Below are 24509 nucleotides of genomic sequence, written 5' to 3' on the forward strand. Positions count from 1 at the left end.
GACATATGTTTATATATATATATATATATATATATATATATATATATATATATATGCTTATTTATAATGTATATTAGTAGAGTATCCATGTATATTAGTTTATTATTAGTGTGCAAACACAGTGTATCAGTGCATATTAGTGCACTTCTAGTATTAGTGTATAAAGAGATATATACATATCCACACAAGTGCTGTTTCCAGCCCTGTCATAATATAATTAACACCAGAATTTTCACAGAATTTCACCAAATATTCTGAGTTGGAAGGGACCCACAAGGATCTTAAGTGACAGGCCTATATGGGGATTGAACCTTCAATCATGGTTATTAGCACCATGCTCTAAGTAACCAGATCTTAGTACAGCCAGGCAAGCCCTCAAAAAGTAATCAAATTCTTTCATGAAAACACTAGATCACCCCCTGAGAGATTTTAGACTGGCTTCAGTGGCTCATCAGTTTAACGGCTTTGACAGATTTTTGCAAGTATCCAACCCAAATCTGTTTCTCTGCAAATTAAACCTTTTTATCCTTTCAAATTGGGCATGGATAATTATTGATTGCTGCTTTCTCTGTAATCATCTTTCTGTACTAAAATACTGTTATTGTGTCCTTTTGCCCTCAGTCTCACTTTTTTTTCACATTAGAAAGCTTTGTCCAGTATTGGAATTTATCACTCCAAATCATTCTAAAGCAAAGCTACAATTTTTTTTTTTTTTTTTTTTTTTTTTTTTATGCTTTACAGGACTGCAAATACTGAAATCTTATTGAACTAAAGAAGAGAATGTTACTAGCATGTATGTAAGCTATTTATAACCAAATTTCAAACAACATTTTAGGGAACAGGATATATCTAGGGAAAACCAGATATGAACTTCCAAATCAGGCACATATGTAGACTACAGAACACATAGATTAATAAAGTCCTCTCCTCTCCTCTCCTCTCCTCTCCTCTCCTCTCCTCTCCTCTCCTCTCCTCTCCTCTCCTCTCCTCTCCTCTCCTCTCCTCTCCTCTCCTCTCCTCTCCTCTCCTCTCCTCTCCTCTCCTCTCCTCTCCTCTCCTCTCCTCTCCTCTCCTCTCCTCTCCTCTCCTCTCCTCTCCTCTCCTCTCCTCTCCTCTCCTCTCCTCTCCTCTCCTCTCCTCTCCTCTTCTTCAGCCTTTTCTATCAGAGACTGATGTTGAATTTGTTTTGGGGCAACTTGATATCAGGAGGATATAAAATAATCTCATAGTACACAGGCTGTGTGTTATGTCTTTTCTCAAGGGTGAAAATTTGTTTGGAGAGAACGAGAAAAGCCAGAGGAATGATGGATGGAAGGAGAGAGACAAGCAAACTAATAATGAAAATAATGATTTTTATGCCAGCAGGATTCAATGTCATGTGGATGAAATGTTGCCATAGATAAAACATCTGAATAAATGAAAGAATCCCTTCCTAGCTTTCCTAGGAAGTGATATCACTAACTCAAAACTTTCACAGTGTAGATCATGAAGAATTCTCACTCTGAGCAGTCTTAGTCAGCAGTTAGTAAACAATCTTCAGCTCTGTGGAAACATGTTGTGGATAAACACCCCCATTTGTCTAGATGGCAGCACCAGCTGAGGTGAACTGTATGTTTGTTTAAGAGGGGAGAACACATGCTGCCAAAAGCTGTCCTGGAGCACTGGAGTGTTACACCCCCCCTCCAAGAAGGTACTCCTTCCTGCATAACATGCTAACAAAATATGAGAGAACTGAGAATTTCCTAATATTTAATTTATCCACCTAGTCTACAAACCTTTGCTAAATCAAGACCTGTCTTTGTGAGGAAGAATCAAAAAAATTACATGAGTGATAGCTGATATAGAGCAGGCTGTGAACTATAATGCAGCAAGATCATCCTTTATTTTGGGAAATACCAAGCTCAGACTTTCTGTTTCCCCATACAAGGTGGTTCTAATTTTAGCACATCTGCTTTGTCTTGGCTTCTTCCACCCTTTCCACCTGGGAATTCTGCTATCCTTCATTCTTCTGATGTGTAAACACTGGATGTGATGCTTGTGATAGCAAGAAGCAAAGCAGTCCCTTAGGAGGTCCTTCAAACTCCTGCAAACCCGGTTTTCACAGGAATATCTAGTCCTCAGGTAGCTTCACTCACAAGCAAATGTCCCATGGTTTCTTAAGACGGCATGCTAGCAAAGAGCTGCTGATTGATAGTCTAGAAACCAGAAATATTTTTAAAATTTTGTGTCCTTAAGCCTTCTATGATAGAAGGCACTTAGATTTTCTTACTCCTTCACTATTAAGATACATAGCTCAATATGACCAAAAATAAAACCACTTTCTGAACAAATCAGATCAGTATTTCAGGGAGTTGTATGAATAAAGTGTCCAATGACTTATTGTGAAGATACATTCAGACTAATACTATTTTTTTTTCACTGTAAAAAGAAATATGTTATTTCCTAGCTTACCCATGAAGGCTTACAAATTGGAATACATTTTTTTTAAAAGGAAATTAAAAAAAAAGAAAGTAAACAGAAATCCTGGCTGTTATTAAGCTATTTATGAAACCTATGATAAGAGAACATTGAAAAAAAGATCAGTTCCTTCATACATATATGGCTTAAATAGAGAACGTACTTTTTTTTTTCCAAAAGGAAACTCTTACATTCCTTATTTGCATTCACCTAAGGGGGTATCGAGCAATGCCTCTAGAAAGTTTATTTAAAATAAAACATAGTTGGCTTGGCACATGTTCACTAAGCCAAAAAAAATGTGCCTCGGACATTTGATATCTTAACCTTCATGCTACTCATTAAGTTAAGTTAAATATTCTTGTCTGCACATAAGATCTGGCAATGACCCATAAAACTGAGGTTAATTACTTTGCCTCTGTAGCAGCCCTCCTCCATTAATAGTGAAGCGTGTGATGAGCCTTTGTCAGAATCACAACTGAAGGTTCATGAACAGCTCGTGTCACTTCTCTGCATGATGTATGTTGTGCTAAGGAAGAGCACTGCAAGAAAAACAGCATTTTAGTGTGTATGTGTGTATCTATATATACTTTTTGAGGCACTTCAGTTACCATCAATTCTCTGGTACTGAAACATGTCAAATGTCCCTTGCTATGCCAAGCTACTCTTACATCACACTGACAAGTTGGTGGGGATGCTGAACCAGGCTTCTTCTACAAAGTGGGAACTGAGGTGGGCTCTAGTGTGGATCATTTCCATTCTTTGTTTTCCTACAGCTGATTCTAGTGTTCTCTGGACCAAGATATGTCCTTTTTCAGAGGTCTTTCACGTCACTTCAATCTAACAGACAAGAAAGATTTCCGGTTATTCAAGAATGAGTGTCAGGTCACTCTTCCCTTGATATAAAGATCTTTGCCACATAAATCCCCTTCAAGCTACTTTTTTTTTATTGTTCCTATTTCACAGATTTTGATACAGATTTAGAAGAACAGAGCAAATGCGTGAAGGTCATGTACAAAAAAGCAGTAGCTAATCCCAGAGAAAAGAAAAATTTTTTTTATTGTCTTCTGTACCTTACTATTTACTTGATCAAAGAGTCCTCACATTTCTAGTCAGTCTCTCTTGGAAGGCATTTTCAGAGCTGGAGGGAAACACATGAGAAAAAATTCCTTCTCTTACAGAGAAAGCTGTAATAAAATGTTATGAACTGTAAGATGAAGGAAACTCCAGTACCCAGATGGTTTGAAAGCTTACTAGTTGAGCAGTGGGCTAAGTGGAGACAATTCAAAGCAGCAGTGGTAAGTGATTTTAAAAGGAACAGAGAAAAGACATAGAAGAAAAGACATGTCTTTGTTCAAGAGAAAAAGCATAGAAGAAAGAAAATAGCAATACAGGAATGCTAGAAAAGAGCTGGTGAACTGTTCTTCTAATAACCATTAATGACTTGACTCAACCCCAGTGTTTAAGATGGAGCAGTCAGAATTTAGAGTAAATAAATTTAAAAAGTACCTTTAACCTGAAGAATAACTATGGTAAAGACAAAAGACCAATAGAAATCACTAAATGTAACAAATTGATGGTAGAATTCAGGTCTGCATTCGGACACCTGAGTTTTGTGACTCCAAGGTAGTTATGCCCAATTTCCATACAATCCAGTGAATCTAGAGAGATACTCAACCGAGTAAACGACTCCTTCGGTGTCACTATGGGTCTCTTTGTGTTCTATTGCCTGTTTTGACTGGATCTCAGTCCATGGTAGTAAGAGCTCATAGATGTAAAGAGTATGTAGTCACTTAGTTTAGGAGGTGTCAAATATATAGCTGACTCCTACCCAATCTACACCTTTAGAAAATTAGCAACAGTGAAACAAATCCTGCAATGAATAAGTAAATTAACTTCATGAGTCACCCACATGTACTTAAAGTCCCAAGACTGCAATTTAACATTTATAATGCCTCTAAGGTCCATTTATTGTTCTATGCATCTGCAATAGTCATTCTTTGTTGGACAGCTTTGCTGTGGTCTGCATGCAATGATCCCTTGGGTCACTTGTACTGAAATCAGGGGGTACCAGTGCTTACAGCTGCACAAACATAGGCAGGCACATTCCTGGAGAAGTGGGACATGTCCCTGATGAATAAATAATGACCTTTGCAGCAGTTTTTGAGAAGAGTCAATTAACCAGTGCACAAGGCCTCAGTTTTATGAATAAAAACCAGAGACCTGTCCACTTGGGCTGATCAAAGAGACCAAAACTCCAACAAGCACAAAACATTGACAAGCAGTTTGGGTTCTGGAAGAGATTGCTAAGAGGAAGATCAAACTCCCTGAGGTTTCTCTGCAGGTCATGTAAGGGAACCACCCTTACAGGGTCTGCCGTGTGCAAAGGCTCCATGCACCAGTTCCACTTAGATGGTATAGATTTTTCTTTGTTCCACATGATTTTTATTGGGGATGGCTTTGCCAAGGCATGAAAAGCCCCTCTTGACTGATGGGTTAGTTCAGGTTTTGCTGTTCTTCCTCTACATGTACCATCAAAAGGGAGAACCTACAGAGAAGTTGTGGGAGTAAATCTGGGTTTGGAATCATGCTGCTTATGGCTGTTCCCAAGACACTTGTGTAAAATTGTAGTGGGCATACCCCAGAAGTGTTTAATGATAGATGCTCTAAGAAACTGTTTCACATTTTTCATCTTGAATTTTAAGAATCATTTTCCCAGAACCATCAAGCTTGTCTTTAACAACATTTACAATTAATATCAGAGATTTTTATTGTCTTAAACACTGAACTTAATAGGATGTGAAAAGGGCCATTTAGAGCAGGACTAGTTTTAGTCTTTCTGGAACACATTTAAAGGAAATCAATAAAAATTGTATTGTTTTGTATTGAAAATCTGACCATGTTCAAAATAGATGTAATTACTGTAGATGCCGCTCTAGAAAATGGAAATTAGCACTTCTCATTATGATGAACTACTATGAAGAGAAATTCCTTTGTGCTTACTAAGTGTACAATGGACAATCTATTTGCAGCTGTTCTTTCTTGCATCTCATCAAGACAATGGGAGTTAATTAAAAAATAGTGAAGGAGTTGCAGTACCTAATTCATTCAGACTTGTGGGGTTATGAGGCTGCCTTTTAGCTTTTACTACTTCTGCAGTGTTTGATATGAGCAATATCAACTTTGTTTTATTTTAATTCTGGCAATTAGTATCCCAAATTATCCCAAATACTTGGCTGCATGTTCCATTTAGGTATCTGCTGTTTTCTAAGAGAAACAAGGCCAGATCACACAGAAGGTCTTGGAGCCTCCTTTTATTTAGCTTTTGTCTATGAAACATATCTAGAATCTCAATCAAACTGATAACCCAGTGTTTATGAGAGAGAGTAAAAGTGAACCCTTCATGAAAATGTCTAATGAGACATGTTGCAAAGTTTGCGGCAATGAAAGTAGGAAAAATCTTTTTCCACACAATTCTTGTAAGAAGGACATGTTATTCAATTGTTTCCTCTATGCTGTTTTCCAAACCATCATAAAACAATATAAGTAGCACATGCTGAAGGGAGGAACTGCAAGGTACTGCTGGGCCTTTTTTTGGCTGGATAGGGAATGGTTTGATGATTCAGTACCTGAAACCACACTACAAAATCTTGGCAGTGTGATGACTAACAGTCTACTGCCAGGTGTAAAAGGAGGTATCTTTTTTATTACCCAGTTGGCTTTGTAAGGAGATCACAATCTTAGTGCCTGCTTACCCTGCAGTTCCGGAGATGTAGAAGGATAATTCCAGGGCTGCCAGCTTTGGTTTTTATGCCTTCCCAGTATAATTTTGGCTTCATAAATATTTAGTTTATCCTGTAGCTTGCTGGAAATTGGTAGAACAACATTTCGTGGTTTTGAGTTTTGTTTTTTTTTTTTTTTTTTTTGCATGATACTTGTTGTTGCTGATGCATGCATATTTAATAATGAAAAATTATTCCTCTTCAAAATATTTACAAAAATACTTATACAATTATCTTTAGAAGTAACACAGTTGATCATGAAGCTAACTGCAGGTAGTAATTACATTATGGGACAGGTACAACAAACCAACCTGTCATAAGGCCACATGAGCACCACTAACTTGCATGAGAGTGGGTGGGAGCACATCATGAAACCATCTCCTGATAGTGCTTTGTTTGTTTGAGTTGTCTTTTAGCTTAGGCAGTCGGAACTAAAGGTCTCAGATTAAGTGCTCTCTAATTAAGCATCTGTATTGAATGCATACAATCATTAATAATTCCAGATCCTCTGAACCCTTACATATTACTTTTTATCTCCTGGATAAAGAGCATGTTAGATTTACATTTCATTGTGAAACCAAACCACATTAGAAAGATGAGTGGTGAAAAGCAGGAGTTACAAAACAATTTGTAGCACCGCCCTGCCTTGGAGACATGGACATTTATCATAGAATCATGCAATGATTTGGATTGGAAGGGCTGTTCAAGATCAGTCAGTTACCACCTCCTGGCCATGGGCAGGACAACCTTACTCTAGACCAAGTTGCTCCAAGTTCTATCCGACTTCCAGTCAAGGGGCAGCCACAACTTCCCTGGGCAGCCTGTTCCTGAGCCTCACCACCCTCACAGTCAAGAATTTCTTCCTAATATCAATCTCAACCTACTCTCTTTCAGTTTGAAGCCATTTACCCTTGTCCTACCACTATATGCCCTTGTTAAAAGTCTTTCTTTATCTCTTTTGTAGACCTTTAAGGCATTGGGAGATTCTATAAGGTTTCCTGTGGGCTTCTTTTCCCCAGACTGAACAATTTCAAATTCCTCCAGCTGTCTTAATAGGAGAAGTGCCCCAGCTCTCTGATCATCTTCATGACTCTCCTCTAGATTTTCTCCAACAGGTCAATGTCTTACTTATTGCTGGGGATGCCTGAGCTGAGAAGTGATACTCTCCAGCCCCACAATAACCCATTAGACTCACCTAATAATGGAAAGGCATATTTTATAGCGTTAATTTTGTTTCTTCCAAATATAATGATGATTTTTTTTGTTATTTGTTTTTTATTAAACAATAGTGGAGAAGAAAAATATTCAGAAGAAAAATATTTATATGGAAATAAGACCCATATTATGACAAAAAGCTTTGTACTATCTTCTGGTCTATTGGCTTCCATAAATTTCAGTTAGTTTGCAAGGAAGTCTGGAATCAGAGCTAAAGAACAGGAGAAAGGCACAGCACTGATTTCATAATGGTATAATCTTAGCTTTTCCTTGTTTTACTGGATAGAAAATGATCACAAACCAGCTCCTACAATTCAAATTTGTTCTAAAATATCAGAATGGCACCATCTGACTTTAATGCTTATTGTGCTGTGCTTCTCTGGAACAGCTTTGACTTATCTGCTGTTAAATCTTCATTTAATTCTTCTGTACTGGTTCTTTTTTTCTATTGATTTAGATGTCTCTTTTTCAATTTTGTTACTTTTTTATTGGGCTGTTTTGAAAATTTCTAGACAACTTCAGTAAAATACACATTTGTCAGGAGTACCCATGGCAGCTAATGACATGGAAAATACCAGAAAGAATGCTTTTGTGCCTTTTTTTGTTCAGCTTTCTGTGACTAAATCACTGCAGACACCAAGATAAGAGCCACAAGGTCATATTTTCTGCTCAGAACAAGGGATGCACCTTGTCAGAGAAATACAAGACTTCAGTACAAAACAGAACAAGCAGGATAAAACTTCCTTTCAGTAGGTGGGAGAAATAGTCACCTCCTGAAATCAAACCCCTTTGAATAGGCTTGTAGATGGGCAGTTGAACACTGGTGATATTGTTGCCTTTTTCCTAACCTGGAAATGAAACTTGAGATAATTTTAGCATGGACGTAAAGTAAAAGGGGATCTTTAATGAAGGCCTTCAGATGCAGTTATGGAAAGATGTCCACAAAAGCCCTCTCCTACAGGGATGAGTACACATCTACGGGTTTTAGGAAATTAGCATAATTGATAAAAAACACCAATTAGAGGACAAGTGGTGATGCAGTTCCCTCCCACCAGGTCAAACCCCTTCTCTGGAGTCCCTCCTTTAGTACTAGCTGTACTTTGTTAATGAGAATGGATGTCAAGGAGTTGTTCTAGGCCTTGGTTCCCAGCAAGAACCAAGATAGCATGAAACCTTCCATCACCTGGGGATTGGAGCTCTGGAATTTGTTTTCTGCTCAGGGAAAGGCCATGGAAAAGTACTGGAAAAACTAGCTACTAATACAATAGGTGACAGAGTTACAAATATATGTGTGAAGAATACAGAGAACATATAAAAGAAAAAAAAGCAAAACCCAAACAGCATCAATATGAAAGACCATTAGCCTATTTATAAATGTTAATCCAAATATTCTATTTTACCTTAAATTATCTCAGTAATGGCATCAGTAACTTGACTCTGTTTATCTTGGAATTGGTACTACTTATGGTTATATGATTTAAAACCATTACCTGGACTACAGAATCCCTCTATTAATTAAGCATCTTGTAAGGACATTAATTTTAGAGTCTTCTCGCAGTCCTCTTAGGTACTACATGTAAAATCTGACTTTACAATCTTTGGATTTCTACTGCAAATGGGTTAAGTAATGGGGTGTTTTGAGAGAAGATGTAGTAAATATACATCCTGGTATCTACAGAATCATAAGTGCATGTAAGTATTTTTTCCCCCAACAATAAGGAAGAAAAGTCTGTTATTGGATTTAGAAAACAGGTCACCTGCTAAATCAAAATATGGAAATGAATTATGAAGAACGATATAAACTTTTTACATTCCTTTATTTGTTGAATTTACCAGTATGTTATACTTAGAGCTTTGTCATCTAAGTGCTGATGGAGCAACATGAAGAAAAAATTTCTGTGGCAACCATGGTTCTTTATTGAAAAGTACTAAGATGAAAGAAAGTCTGGACAAATGTGAAGCTTTATTTAGAATCTCACAGTTAACAAATTGTTTTCTATCAAGTAGGAAAAAAAAAGCCTAAAATATAATATCTAAGCGGAGGTTTACATAGTTTTCTTTTTTAAATTGTGAGTTTATTTTTTGCCCTTTAAAAAAAAGGCTCAGTTATTGTGATCATACTTTTAAATTATGAAGGACATTAAACTATTTTTATAAAGACCCTGTGCTCCCTAAAATTAAGATTATTCTTTTATTTTTTAAACTAAATCTGAACTTTATTGTCATTCCAATTTAGAGAAATTTTAATATTCTTACCACCACTGTATATATACATATAAATATACACACACATATATAAATACATATATGTACATTATATATATATATATATATATATATATATATATATATATATATATACAAGACTTCATGGTGGTTAACCCTCTTAAAGTGTCCTTTCCAATCCCAGTCCAATCTGCTTTTATTTTAGATGTTGCAAAGTACTGACAGTTGATTAAATTCTAGCTTTGTGAGAGCTTGATAAAACCTACATAACATGTAAGCTGCTTTAAAAAATTAAAAAAATAAAAACCAAAAAGCAAACTAGAGTTCATCAATCTGCAGAGAGCTGCTTAAAGCCATGGGAAACAGAGATTGTTGCAGAGGAAAGTGTGAAAAAAATCCTCTGGAAGTAGAGGTAGAAGGAAACAAACGGTCAAACAGAACAGGTTTTTAATGAAAAAAGAGCTTAAGGCAGGATTACAGTTTTTCCAAAGATAACAGGCAAAAGAGATTAAATATGCCAACAGCAGATTGTTTGGAAGACTAAAGGCTGTCTTCTCATTTTCTAGCCCTGATACCCATACTAGGAAGAAAGAATGTGTGATCATACCTAGAAAACAAAACTATCCTCTTCTCACCTGCACAAATGGTCCTTTCAGGTGATGGGCTCTAATCCTTTATGGAAATCAAATGCTTTATGCTTAATCAAATTAAACAATATCCAAACTGTTTTGACTTTCCAAATGAGCTTTAATTGGATTTGTGGAATCCCCTTTGAGAAAGAGATTACCTGGAATGTAGGTGCTCAGTGAGCCAGTGGCAGGACTTGCAGGGAGGAATTGTCTGTAGGGTATTCTCTTAGGGGACTCTTCTCATTACACTATTTAATGTAGAAAAGTTTTTCTTATTTCTCCCCACTGGTCTGACTCAACCCATAATTAAAACTTGCAGATGCCCATCTTTGTCCTTCCTTGATGGGAAGCATCCCTAGAAGCCCAGTGGATTGGGCTTGATACCAGCCAGGACCTTCTGGCCTGAATACTCCTTGCAAGACTGGAAGCAGGCAGTGCCTGCTCTGCACTCCCCTCCTGCCTCCAGCCTTCACTCCATTTCCTCTGCCTGTGTGTTAGGTGCCCAAGAACATTTCCATAAGAACTAAGGAAGATGCTAAGAAGGGTCTTTATTTCCACATAAGGGGACCTTCTCTTTGTGGAATTTGAGATTATTTCTGCAGAGAAATGGGCCTGCTTGCTGAGGACTGTCTTAGAGAATGATTTAAACAATACAACTAAAAAGACAAATGTGTTGTGGTTTTAGTAACTTCTAGAACTATGTGCACTGAAATGACACAAATGTAGTGCTAAAATTAGAATAATTTTCTCCATTTGGCTTGTCAAGACTTAGAACCTGAAGGGTTTGTTTCTGATTTGAGTTCACTCCCTCCCAATAGTTTATCACAACAGGGTCAGAACAGCCTTACTGGCAAGTTCTGTGCAAGAGGTAAAGAGCTTTCTCATCATGAATGATGCATAACCTGCTACACTGAGAACAAGAATGAACACTTTTCCAGAAGATGAATGTAAGAGTCAAACAGATATGGACTGTTTTTCCCCTCTGATCTCAAACAACTTCTGTATAAAATGTTATTAGGTACTCTAAATCTACTAGAAATAATGCAAACAAAATGTTTCAGAGAGTATATATGTTGGGTTTTCTGAACATTAGTCCAGACCCCAGGTTATTTATGTTAGTAAGATACAGTTTAACAACTTTGTTTAGCTTGAAAGCAGTCCTCCCATTCAGGTTTTCCTATTGTTTTGTTCAAAGTTCATTAGTATCTTTGGTCTAGAGCAGTCTTGGATAGGGAGTTGAAGTATGGCCATGACACCAGAGAAGTTTCTAATTATGTCTAAATGCCTTTTCTGTGAATAGCTGTCCTGCAATGTTGTGATCTTATTACAAGAGAAGGGGTAAGGGCTGGACTGATTTTTATAGTCTTCTGGCTATAATTACTATAGCTATTTAACTTTTGTGATTTTCCTTGTATCATCCTTTTAAGGCTTCATTTGCAGCCTCAGTTAGTCAAATATTCCTGCACCAGTTTTATTACACAACAATATTCCTGACTTCACTACACAATAATTGTTTTCAGATATGTATAACTTGACATATGTTTATGGGTGCAGGAAAAGGCAGCATGACAAAGTCATCTGAGAGACTCTTTGTAATTAAATTGTAGTATTTCAGGGTTTAAGATGTTATGCAAATTTCAAGTAAAGACTGGAGAAAGAGCAGGTCAGGACACCTGATATATATTGAATGCAATTCTACATACAGCCATCATTTCAATATGTGTCTGGATTTAATATGTCAGTCATTTAAAACTTAGGGATTTTGTATCCTGAGAAATAGAATGAGAAACAAATTTAGTGCAGGTTTCTGCTCTTCATTAAGGAAATTTCACAGCATTTTCACAATGAGGGAAATTACATACTCATTGGTTTTAAAGGGTTTTCAGTACCTAATTAAGAAAGTGAGTTAGACTATCTGTTTTCATTGCCCAGATATGATGAAAGCAGAATTACCTGCTGTGTCCTTACAACAAAATCAAGATAAAAACAAAGACAGTGTCTTTGAAGTGTTCATTAACAAAGTATAGCACTGGTTGTCAACATTTTTGATATCAAATGAAAGTATTAAAATTTCAAACAGGTGGTAGCAAGTTATGATATTGTTGGTATAAAATGGATTTATGAAAACTAAGAGCCTCATGTTTGTTTTTTATTCATAATTGCAATGTTTTGAAAACAAAATCAGAGGACATTTTTGGTGGCCATATTTGGATGCTTTATATAAATATATATCTTAAGAACATGCTGATAACCACAATTCATTAGAAAATATTTAAATTCATTATTCTATCAATAACTGCTAAACAGAGGATGGTTTTACAACATATTTGTCTGTGCTGCCTCCTGCAGCTTGCTTCTCTGATATTTTCATCTTTTGATGATAAAGTCTTTCTGGTACTCATCAACTCCTTTAACTTTGTCAAGTTCCAAAATGTTTTAGATTTGCACAAAAAAATTAATTTTTAAAAGAAAATTAGGAAACAAGTAGACACAGATGTTCCCTCAGTTTCATAGGGTGCTGGGATTTCCAAATGGCGTCACACAGATAATACCATACAGGTGAGTGTATAAACATCATTAGCAATGACTGCTGGAGTAATTCTCTTTTGTAGCCACACTGCTGTTCATTTTCATAATAGAGTAATTAGAGTTAGGAAATTCATTGCAATTGAAAATGTTAATATGTACTTCTAAATACCCCAGGTGTTTAAAAACAAAAGGGTAACAATAGAAAATCATATCCTTGATGATCTGAAAATATAGCTGAAAGTCCTGACTTTATGAAACACTTCAGAAAATTTTGTCTACAAGTCTTGTTGAAAATAAGGGGGAGGCAGAATGAAAAAATATCTAGAAGCTTTATTGTGTATAGATTTTTGGAAACAGACACTGGAAACTGAGTCTCTTCAAAACTGGAGTCAGGTTGCCCTAGATCAGCCAGGCTCCATAAAGTATTTTGTATCATCCAGGTCTGCACTGCATTCTCTTCCATCCTGTACAGTCACTGAATGAATTGCAATTGGTGTAAAAGCTGAACTTGTACCTGAAGATATTTTCGGTGGAAAATGGGCCTATGGAGCTATCTCAGATTTACAGAGACCATAGGCCCAGACATTTCTGAACAACACAATGGCTTTGATTGTCAAACTGGAAAACGTCACAGCAAAAACGAAATAGCTCAAGTAATTCTTGAACCCTGAAAACCCACAATGGGAGACACTGCTGGAAGATAATGGCATCTGGAAAACACATGACATCCAAATTTCGGGTTAGAGTAACACGAAGAACAACAAAAATGATTTTTCATCCCTAGTGGGATTTTGGTGATTTCACCTCCTATTTTCATCCCTCCTTATGCAATGGTCGCAAGTGAATAAATGAAGCTGCTTTCACTGGAAAAAAAAATCAGCTCATATACATGAAATGTATCTGGAAATACAGAAATACCTCTTGTTTTTCACCATCAGCAGAAGCTGACACAGTAGAAAGTTTATATTTGTATTACAGAAAATCTACATATACTCATTAGAGGAGCCTTAAAAACCTCTGACAATGAGAGATCCTTCCTTGTCACTATTATTGTTTCCTTATACACCTCCACATTTCTAATAGTACCTCTTGCTTTTCTCTAAAACACAGATTATAAAATGTTTGTCTCACAATTGGGTGACTTTCCATGACTGCCTCTTTTAGGCATTGCACAATACTGCATAATGAGAGCAGTAGCATTTATCATTATTAGAATGACAGAAGATTAGAGATTATGAATCCAAGGGATATTGAGAAATTGGAAGGGTCATTTTGGGAGAGCAGAAACTTAATTTCTTGGTTTTAACAATACACAGTAATGAATAGAAGTATATCTGAAGCATTTATATAACTTCCATGATTACATAAAATTGGAGCCTCGTTCTGTAATTGTTTATGGACAAGCATACCACTCTTTGTTGTAGTTTAAAACTTATGTTGTTTTGTTCTTACTTTAATTTTACTAGTCTTCTGATTTAAATAAAGTAAAGAAAGAAACAGGCCTCACAGGATCTTTCTGGCGAGCTATCACACTTTATATGACATGCCATACATACAAAATGTCAATAAATTTTAATTTTCTATTATTTTCAGTTTAAGAAGCAGAAGACGTGTGGGTATGAAAGAAGCCTCAAGAGATTTAACTTAAGTCATCCACTACTATAAAAAGTAGCAATACCACCACTGAAAGTAACAAAAACCTTGCCCTTGCTGTATGTACCCTTTAGTTTAAACAGCTTATGGCAAGTGAAGGAAAATTAAATGAAGTGGAATAAATTTGGAATTCCTAGAATTATTGTCTGGAAGAATGACACAAATAATTATTCCTCTATTTTCCCTGCAAATTTTTGTTCATCAACAATATTTCTAGAAATTTTTAGAAGCCACATCACATCTGCACACTCCTTTTTCACCTTTTTTCCTCCCTTCATAGGAAATTAAAGTACTGGAATAATTTACTAAACTTTCATCCTTACTTTTTAAAATTTGATGTGCATTAACAGGCAATAAGTTTTTTTACATTAATCTGAACTACAGATACCATTTATCATGCAATATTTGTCCTCAAGATGGAAAAATGCTAGCAGTCACTGAATTACTGCCTATGTAGTCATTAAGTGAGCATGAGCAAGCTGCTAAAAAAAAGTGGTCACCTAAAATGTGACCTTGTCAGTTTTCTTAAAACAGATAGGTTTAAAAATTGTATTAATGAGATGTTACCCCAGAAACAAAGGGAAAAAATAGAATGCTGAGGGAAAAAGTCTCTCCATTCCTCAAGATGTTCCAGTGTTGGAATATTTTTAATGCTGTTGTTCCAAATACAAATGAAAAGCTGAAAAGTTTATTAAATATTTTCATATATAGCAGTGTGCATAATAGCAAAATTACAAAAAGTTCCAAGAAAAATAATCAGAAATATGTCAAAATGTTTTGGTTTTATATCATAAAATAATATTTCAAAATTTTGAGCTAGTTTATTATAAATTAAGTTTCAGAAGAGATCTTTCATTTGATGATGTCATTTTGTCTGTATTTTTCTCCTGTAGGTATTTTCCTTGGCCCAAGGACATTTCCCCTTATGCATTTCCAGTCATATGATGCCTGTGACACACTACTTTGGTTATAGCTGAATCTCATCTGCAGTGAGGAAACACTCCAGGAAGTTCTGCCCTCAGGGAACAACACAGCCCTGAAACCTTGCAAAGCAAGGGCCCAAGACAAAATTCACAGTTCAACCTGACTTAATAAAAACAAATATTTCTGATCCAATCACTACTTCTGCCCTCTATAAAAAGAAAAAAAGAAAAAAAAAAAACTGCCTACCCAAATGGAACCTATCTGTTTTCATTTTTCCTATTAGATAATACAAGTTCAGCAAAATTGGATTTCTCAAAACATTTTTCTTTGTACTACCTTCATTTTACATGAGAGGATAAAATAATTCTAATAGGAAAACCTCAGAATAATATGGAACAAGGAAACCTTTTGTTAGTGATATAAAGTTTTTTACAATGAACTCTAGAAAACTATGGTCAAAGTAAAGCTTACAACATCATGGTTTATGAAAAATAAGACAAGAAGGAAAAGGCAAAAACCCCAAATACCCAAAAATCCCAAATAGTCCAAAATCCCCAAAAGGCATGAAAATATGATCCTGCAGTTAAAAAAAGAACAGAGCATCCTAGATAATATCCCTCAAAGTCCTTTCAGTCAGCAATGGCTGCAGAGATGTTCTGGCAGAGACACCTGGCATTACCCAACACAGTCATGTGTACTGAGTCATTAGTCAGTAAAGTGCAGAATAGGACATCTTCCTAGAACTCTGTATAAGAGCATGACTTTCAGGGGGCAAATGAAATAAATTTGAGAAGTCATATACATATTTAAACAGCAGGGCAAAATGAAAGGCTAAATTCATCTTAGAATGATACAGCAATGTAACACATGTGATACGGGTGCTGCTCCCTTGGTGCAAAATGATAAGCAGCAAACTTCTTTTTATTCAATACTTATTTTGGATCACAAAAGATGATTACCTAAAATCAACCATACCTGTTCAGAACAAAAGTGCCCCTAACCCAGTATACTCTTGCACACAGTGGCCAAAGGTTGATTTTTCAAGAAGAGTTAAAGAACAGAGAAACAGAACAGTGATACTTTGCTGCAGCTGCAAAAATCCATCTCTAAGCCTGAAGGGATGTTTTAGTATTTGCTCTACCTAGATAAAGTTCACTTTGATGAACTTGCTTAGTTTTGAAAGACTCACAGAAGCAGTCAGATTGAAAGGGATCACAGTGTGTCATCTGGTCCAGCCTTCCCACTCAGGAAGAGCCATCCCAGAGCACCTGGCATCCAGATGGTTCTGGAGTATCTTTCACTTGACTAACACAAGTTTTAATATCTACAACACTCTGAAGATATGAAGTTCCCCAACTTAAACCCTCTTCTGTAAAGAAGAAATTTTTAAACACCTGCCAGGTGCTGTTTCATTTGATGGCCTCATCTATGGGAAAGGATAATGAACAGTCACTCTATTCATCCTGTTTCCTAGGGGAAATCTTTTAGATGCCACATCAACTCAATACACACCAGCACAGTAACAGCATAAAACTCACTTAACCTGCACAAATCAGGTGGCACCACACTGGAGCCAACAAGGCTATAAAAGCCTGGTCTTGTCCAATTACCAATATCAGTTAATACAAAAACAGGCATGTTTTTCCTGTGACCATACCTGTCGCTGGTTTTCTGTCTCTAGTCTCAGCCTGGCTTCCACACATCTCCGGGTCTCCAGGAAGGCTTGGCGCTGGGCTCTGTCTGATAGGTAGCTAATGAAGATTCCTGCAGTGTTCATACACATAAATAACACTGCCTGAGCTGCAATCTGCAATGAACGACAAACAGGATTTGATTAGACAGGAGAAGCAAAAATATCTGTTTAAAAAAATGAGAGATGAAGACAGCTTTGTGGGCTGCAAAAATAGCAGTTAGGAAAGCTTGCATAAAAGAATGTCTTGGATCTTAACTAGAGATATCAACTTTGTAAATTGTCTCTGCTTTGAGGATGAGATATGCAGTATTTGGGGGCATTAAACCCTGGTTGAACCACAAATTATGTTTCCAAAAATTGACTCACAGAGCTCTAGCCAGGAATGATTACCAATGTAATTAACAAATTGTTTTTGCACTGCCTCTTCTAGAAGAGAAACTTTGTGATTTGCTTCATGGCTCTAGTTTGGGAAGTAAGCCATATTAAGGAAAACAAAGAATATCAGTTAGCTATGAATTAATATCACTGATAATAGTTATTGTATTATTAATATCAGTGACAATAGTTATTGTATTATTATCAACCAAATAAAATACATTCATTTTCAGCTGATGCCAAAGCACAAATTTACACAATCTGAATTCTGAACCATTCAACAGAAGAAGCTGAAAAGAAAAACAAATTCTTGTGCAGCTAGTGCCTGTGTACACAGACTGCTGAAATCTATGCAAGAGCTGAACTGCTTTTCCTTGTAGAAGCTGCATCACAGCTTCTTCCTCTTCCACATGAACTCAAGAGAGCCAAATGGAAGTGCATCCATAGGCAGTGTAAATTTCAGTGGATTATTTATCTGTCATTGACCTCTCTTTGTGCTCTGCATGTTTGTAAGGCAGGGCACATCAATACCATTGAAGTGAGGAGTGGTTGGGAAAGTGAATAAGAAACTGGCAACATTTGACTGCACTAGAGACAGGAAAAAATTCTGCAGCCTCAATATCTCATCCTTGTTATTAGTTAAGATTTCAAAGGCTTTGATAACAATGAGTGATACATACAGGATTATAACAACACCAGGACAACCACAACAAGATCAAGTGTTCACCATTCAGGATACTCTCTCTGGTGGTGGAAAACAGAGAATGTCCAGGCAGGAGTAACAGGATAAAACAGTAGATAATGTGTACAAAAGTACAGCAAGAATTCAGTGATGTTTTGTCAAAACAGTCTTGAACACTCCAGCAATCTGCGATTGCCGAACATTTTGGGATAGACACTGTATTTTCTTACTATCATCTAATAATCAGTTTTCCTAAAATCCAAGTGTTGTCTGTCCTAATAGAGGACTCGCTGATCTCAGTATCATTGTGATGCTTTGACTCAGATCTGCAGGTCTCACTCCCCACAGTCATGTGGGTTTCAAAGTGAGATCTGATATCAGACCAAAAGCATCTAGCAGAAACTTCAGCTTTATATATTCCCATATTTCTGAATCTGGAGTATTGTTCTACTATAGTACAGGGAATTTGCAATTTATGTGCCATGATTAAATAATAATGCATATCCTGGCTCCAGATGAAGTTTTGTTTAACCTTTTCCAGAAGCAGATGTCTAGACAGGGCTTGTGAGAAGTAGGGCATGATTAGCATGATCCTTGTGTCTCCCTGTCTTCCAGGATCCTCTAAGCTGGAGGTGGTATACTCAGTGCATCTGCACAACTTTTCCTCATGCCTTTATCAGGTTAATAGTATATTTAGCTCCTATGTAACTCAATAATAAAGATTTTTTACAATTTAATTAGGTCCTTTGTGATAAAAAATGTTTCCTTTTGTTTCCTTTAATTCACAGTTTCATCATTTCTGTAAGTGCTGCATCATGTTTACAAACAGTGAGAAACCATTTCCAATTAATTTGCTCATCACTGTTCCTGATTTTACTGTCTTAAAACATAACCCCTTACTTTTACTTTTTAAAAGGGAGGAGTCTGAGATTCTTTACTTGCTCTGTATGTGTCACTATTCTCTCTTTGCTCTTTCTGCTTTTATCCTGTTCTTTACTATACCCTGTTTTACTGGAGACATGTTGCCCTGGACCAGCCAGCTTCCCCCAGACACTCTCTGCCTTGCTCCAAGATAAATCAGAGAAGGCAGTAATTTTTCTATGAAATAACTCCTTCTGGTGCAAGCTACTAAGAGGTGTATGATGAGCTGACGTGAGATTGAGACTCTCAATCAAAACAAGTTCAGAACTGAATTATTCAGCAGGACAACTGAAATCAGCTGCGGGAGGTTGGAGGAGTCAACTTTTCAAACCTTTTTGACTGACTTTAACTTTGACCTGGACTGTATTTTCACACATACTAGGAAGGTTAGAGTACAGGGTGAAAAAGAAGAAAATCCCTCCAGAACATTTGAAAAGTGCATTTCAACAGTGAAAGCAGTGACAAGTTGGCCTCCTTTGTTTGCAAATTCATTTGCAATTTCCTCATGAGCCCAGTTCAGTCACCTATCTCTGTTAATGCTCAGGACTTGTTCCACTCACTTCAGCAGATCTCCTTAGAGCAAATGCACTAGAATTTGGCTTTCAATTAGATTTCATGAGTACCTAATTTGATTTGGACAAATGGAATAATGGAAAACATGTTACAGGTAAAACAACAGCTTATGCAGGGGCAGAATCAGTTTTCCTGACACATGGTAGTCTGATTGAAACCATTCCAAAGAGTAAAGCACTATGACTTGCAAGTCATACTAATCTGGGGCTCTTGTTAACAAAAGAATAAAAAATACATATAAGACTTGAGTCTTTCCTTGCTGCTCCTTTTTTTCTAGAGCTTACTGAGGCAAATTCCAGAAGTCTTGGAGGATTTTCTGCAAGCTATCAAGGCTACAAGCCAGGACAGACTCTGTTTTTGAAGATGTACAGTTTCATTCTTTTTGACTGACCTGAAAATAATCAATGCTCACACTGTAGGGAAGCTGAGGCATAATGCGAAAAAAGAAAACACTTTCACAACATTTATAAGTCTATTTGTACCTCGCACCACACTTAAATAATGAACAGTAGTATCACAGCAAGTGATCTTAAAAAGCCATGAGTGATGTATTTTGATTTTAAATAGGGCTCTGATGAGGTCTGCTTCTTGAATATTTAAAAAATGCAAAGAAGGTACCCTTCACCATGCTGCTTGTGAATATCTCTGTAACAGGATCGTCACTGCCCTGCTGAACATGTACTTACACATAATCACATAATAGGATGAACAGAGCTAAAGGAAGTTACTTAACAAGATCACCAAGGTACTAGAATCACAGAATCACAGAGTCATCAAGGTTGGAAGAGACCTGCAAGGTAAGTCATTTCAAGCATCAACCCAACAGCACCATAATCACCCTTAAATAACATCCAAGGTTCCACATCTTGATGCCTCTTGATTAATTCCAGACTCCACTGTCTCCCTGGTCAACTTATTTCAATGCCTGACTACTCTCTGAGAGAGAATTTTGTTTCTAATATCTAATCTTGGCACAATTTAAGATCATTTCCTTTTGTCCTTTCACTTGAGACATGGCAGAAGAGACTGACACCCACCTCACTAAAACCTCCTCTCATGTAGTTGTAGAAATCAATGAGATCCCCCTGAGTATTCCCTTCCCCTGTTCTCTCAGCCACTCCTCACAGGACATGTTTTCCAGACCCTTCACTAGTTTCATTGCCCTCCTTTGGACATGCTCCAGCACCTCAATGACCCTTTGGAAGTGAGGTGCCCAAGAAGAAACAGCCATTAAAATTCTTACTCCAAACCTCTGATCTTCATTTCTTGTAGGAGGTGATCAAGAACTTAGTTTACATAGAAATCACTTGTCAAATAAATTATTACTTATGAAGTGTCCTCCATACAGGCACCTCAGAACCATTTGCAAAATCATTATGAAAACTAGCAAAAACCAAAGGATATGAAAGGAGAGGATGCAAGTCAGATAAGTAAGCTTGGTTTAAATTTGACAGAACACATTGATTGAAATAACATAATTTTTATCTGTCACTCATTTAAAAAAGGCTTTGCCAAGACAGCTGAAACCAAGGAAACATTTTGAGTTGACTTGGGAAACACCAGGTTTCAAAGAAACAATTAAAAGGTACCAGACATGGCTCATCAGGAAGAAGTGATAATCAAAGCAGGTACAATATAGTAATGCAAGTAAACAGGAAAAGGAAAATTAATTGAAAAGATGGCAAAATAACTTCTGTATCTGTTGTTAAGTGGTAGGTAATCAGCTACAGACAGTTTTCAAGGCAGAGTTGAATCTAGTTCAGGAAGCAGGAAGTTCAGAAGGGTACAGGTGAGATACTGGACTAAGCACAACAACAATTTTTAGGCATTTCTGCTATTAAGAGCACCTAATTGAGTTGGCCTTCCTTAGGAGTTTACATAGAATCTTGTGAGCTCATGAATAACTGGAAGCAAGTTAAAGAAGGTTTGGCAAATGTCAGAAGTTTCAAGACTTCAAATATCATAACTGAACTGTGTTTTAGTTTTACCCTTTTTGAAATATGCAGTTTCCTATCAGGGAATTTAGAGCCATAAGGCCAGCCATTAACGGACATTCATGGAGTGTATAGTGATTGGCTGAGTTCAGCACTTCCAAAGAACACATAACCTGAGGAAAAGTGAATATTTATGAACATTCAACAAACCAAATGGATTGGAAACATGTTGATTGATAGATGGCCCTAAAAGACTGTAACTGACGCAGGCAATCTTCATCATGAAGTTGAGACAACAACAGCATATATCCACATGGAAAGCACAGTGGAGGCAGAGGAGAGAAAGCTGAAATTACTCTGAAATCCAGAAGACAGTGAACTTGTGTGTTACTACCTCAAGTGCAGAAATACACTCTAGAATGTTTAGCAGGAATAAACCCATTATCAACCTCTTCAGCAGACCATTTTTTTCTGCCACGTAGAAACAGAGCAGTGTCAGGGTTGATGTCAGCCAAACACATGTGAGAAGTAAAGTGGTTTTCAATGCAATCTCCAGCTAAACATTCTCAGGGCTTTAGAAACAGATTAGAGTATTTCTTGTCTATTTTGGAAAAACAGGGAAAGTAAGCTTGTGCTTCTTAGAGAGTGTTTTCAGCATGTGCCACATAAAGAATAGGTTGCTATGGTAATTATTATTGGATAATTAAGTTTGGAGAAGCTTTTTGATCCTTCATTAGTTGTTTAACTAAAAATAAAAGTTCACCATGACGTTGTTTTTTGTAATTAAAATATCTCAGAAAACAGTCTCTTCCTTCTTGATCACTGTCTTGCTTGGGTTATTTGAGGGAAAATAAATGCTCTTATAAGAATTTATCACCAGGAATGGACTGAGAGTTGCACAAGAAGACCAAAATGCTCTGCTTTCTCTAAAATAGGAACATCTGGCAGCACAGACTCTATGTCTCTCTCACTGCTGGGCTGCAGCAAGCTCTCTCTCCCACTGAGAGTATGATTTTATGAATCAAAGCTCTTGGCAGAAAAACTAGTAAGTACCTGTTTCTCTGTACTGCCTTATGCCCACCTTGATCCCTCAGTACAGCTTCCCCTTTGCTGTGCCAGATCAATTATTTGTGGGACCATACTGTGAGCTATATCAGGGAACTTAGCCAACTTAAAAAACAAACATTTGGTGTTGGCCGTATCCACAGCAATCGTCTGATTAAGTTCACAGCACAGCCTCCACAGGAAGGGGAAGCATGTGAACATTCATAGCTGGCACTGCTGCCAACTCATTAAACGGAAATCATTGCTGCCTTATTGTTAAATCACCTTGTAAAGAGTGTTTTTATTCTTAAGGTTCACTCATTCTGACTTCTCCTGGGTCTAACTGCTAAATTCCCCTGGCTGTGATAAGAGGCAATTTTGTTCTTTTTAGTTTGGGGATGCTTCTTCACTAACTTTTATTGGAAACTAATCTGGCACGCAAAGGTGCCCAAACTGCTGCCATGACTTTCCAGAAAACTCAGCTGTCCCTGATCCTCTCTATTTTCCAATGCATAAGTACAACAGATGTTTAACTCCTACTCACAGCTGGAGTGAGCGCTACTCTTTAGTCAGATCTGCATACGTGTACTTTACTGAAAGACAGAAATATACCACACCCCTGGGAAGACAGGGATGGAGACTAGCATAATGTTTATTTATCGTAAAGTTAGACAAGCACAGACTACGATGGCTAAGAACAGCTTTACCCCACCCACCCTTGATTTGCTACATGTGAAAGAAGCCATTTGTACCAGTGTCACCATCTGATCTCATGTTTAGAACAGAATTTTGTGGTTCAGCTGTGCACAACTCCCATAGGAGCCCTGGCTGATTCTTCAAACACTCTGATCTTATTTATGCCTCTAGGAGAGCTGAGACCTTTTAAGATGCCTGATCTTTCCACTACCAGAGCTGTCATTTGAGGACTTCACTGTGTGCTTAGGAACAGTCTGGCCTTAAAGGTGCATGAAATGTGCAGCCTGCAAGCAGGTTGGCTGTATCAAATCATAGGGTGTACCACAAGAAACTATTATATTACCTCCAATGAAAACAATTGGTTTCAGACAAAGTTTTCTCCATCCTGTTGAAGAATATCCTAACATGAATTTTTGTCCTGTTAGTTATTTAGAAAACAAAAACCATTTTCCCTCTGAACAATTACATGTTTGCATACAATCAATTGTTCCAGTTCAAGATAGTATGTGAAAATATGTATCTTTAATATTCAGGAGTGTGAGTTGTTATTAGAAAAAATAGCTGCATTCTTTTTTTGTTCTTCCTCCCACTGCATTAATTAGAAATGTAGAAAATTGTCTGATTAAGTTGCTTATAAATAGCTAAAGCCACACAAATTTGGTAAGTCAGCTACCAACTATGCCAAAACTTTTGCAACATGGTGTGATACAAGAGATCTTCCAAGAAAATCATATCAATCATAAAATATCATAATTATACCATATATCATAGCAGACACAAAAAGACTGACATAACTGAGGGATGCAGAGGCAGTCAAACAAATACATAACCCTGCTGGTGCCATTGAGCGGCTCCAAAGTTTCAACATATCTTCTCCTAATCCCCTTGAGTTTGTCTAAAATTTAGAGTTCAGGAAAAATGTCAATAATAAAATAAATCTATTCTGGGACTTTGGATAATCTTTTTTTGGTACTTTTCTTTTTATAGATGTTAAAGTGACTAGACATGACTGGGACAATGTCAGTGGCAGGGTCATAGCCCATGCATAGAAGGGAATGAATAGGGATGGGAAAATGATTTTCACTTTTTAGAAACTCTTTTCCATGGCTATAAGCTATTTAGCTGAACCCTCTGACACTTACTAGGAACTGATCCTGAACTATAAAATGAAATGTGGTG

General features: G+C 36.9%; 1 protein-coding gene across 3 annotated transcripts in view; it reads right to left on the minus strand.

The window, feature by feature from the left end:
* The window catches only part of ADCY8 (adenylate cyclase 8), a 117585-nt gene that overhangs the window by 69309 nt on the left and 23767 nt on the right, over positions 1 to 24509 (minus strand). For all 3 annotated transcript variants that reach the window (XM_053992674.1, XM_053992682.1, XM_053992665.1), the window contains exon 2: positions 17070 to 17219. In XM_053992674.1, coding sequence (XP_053848649.1) covers positions 17070 to 17219 — 150 coding nt within the window. The remainder of the gene's footprint in view (positions 1 to 17069; positions 17220 to 24509) is intronic.

This window comes from Vidua macroura, chromosome 1 (assembly GCF_024509145.1).
Source record: "Vidua macroura isolate BioBank_ID:100142 chromosome 1, ASM2450914v1, whole genome shotgun sequence".
NCBI classification, from domain to species: domain Eukaryota; kingdom Metazoa; phylum Chordata; class Aves; order Passeriformes; family Viduidae; genus Vidua; species Vidua macroura.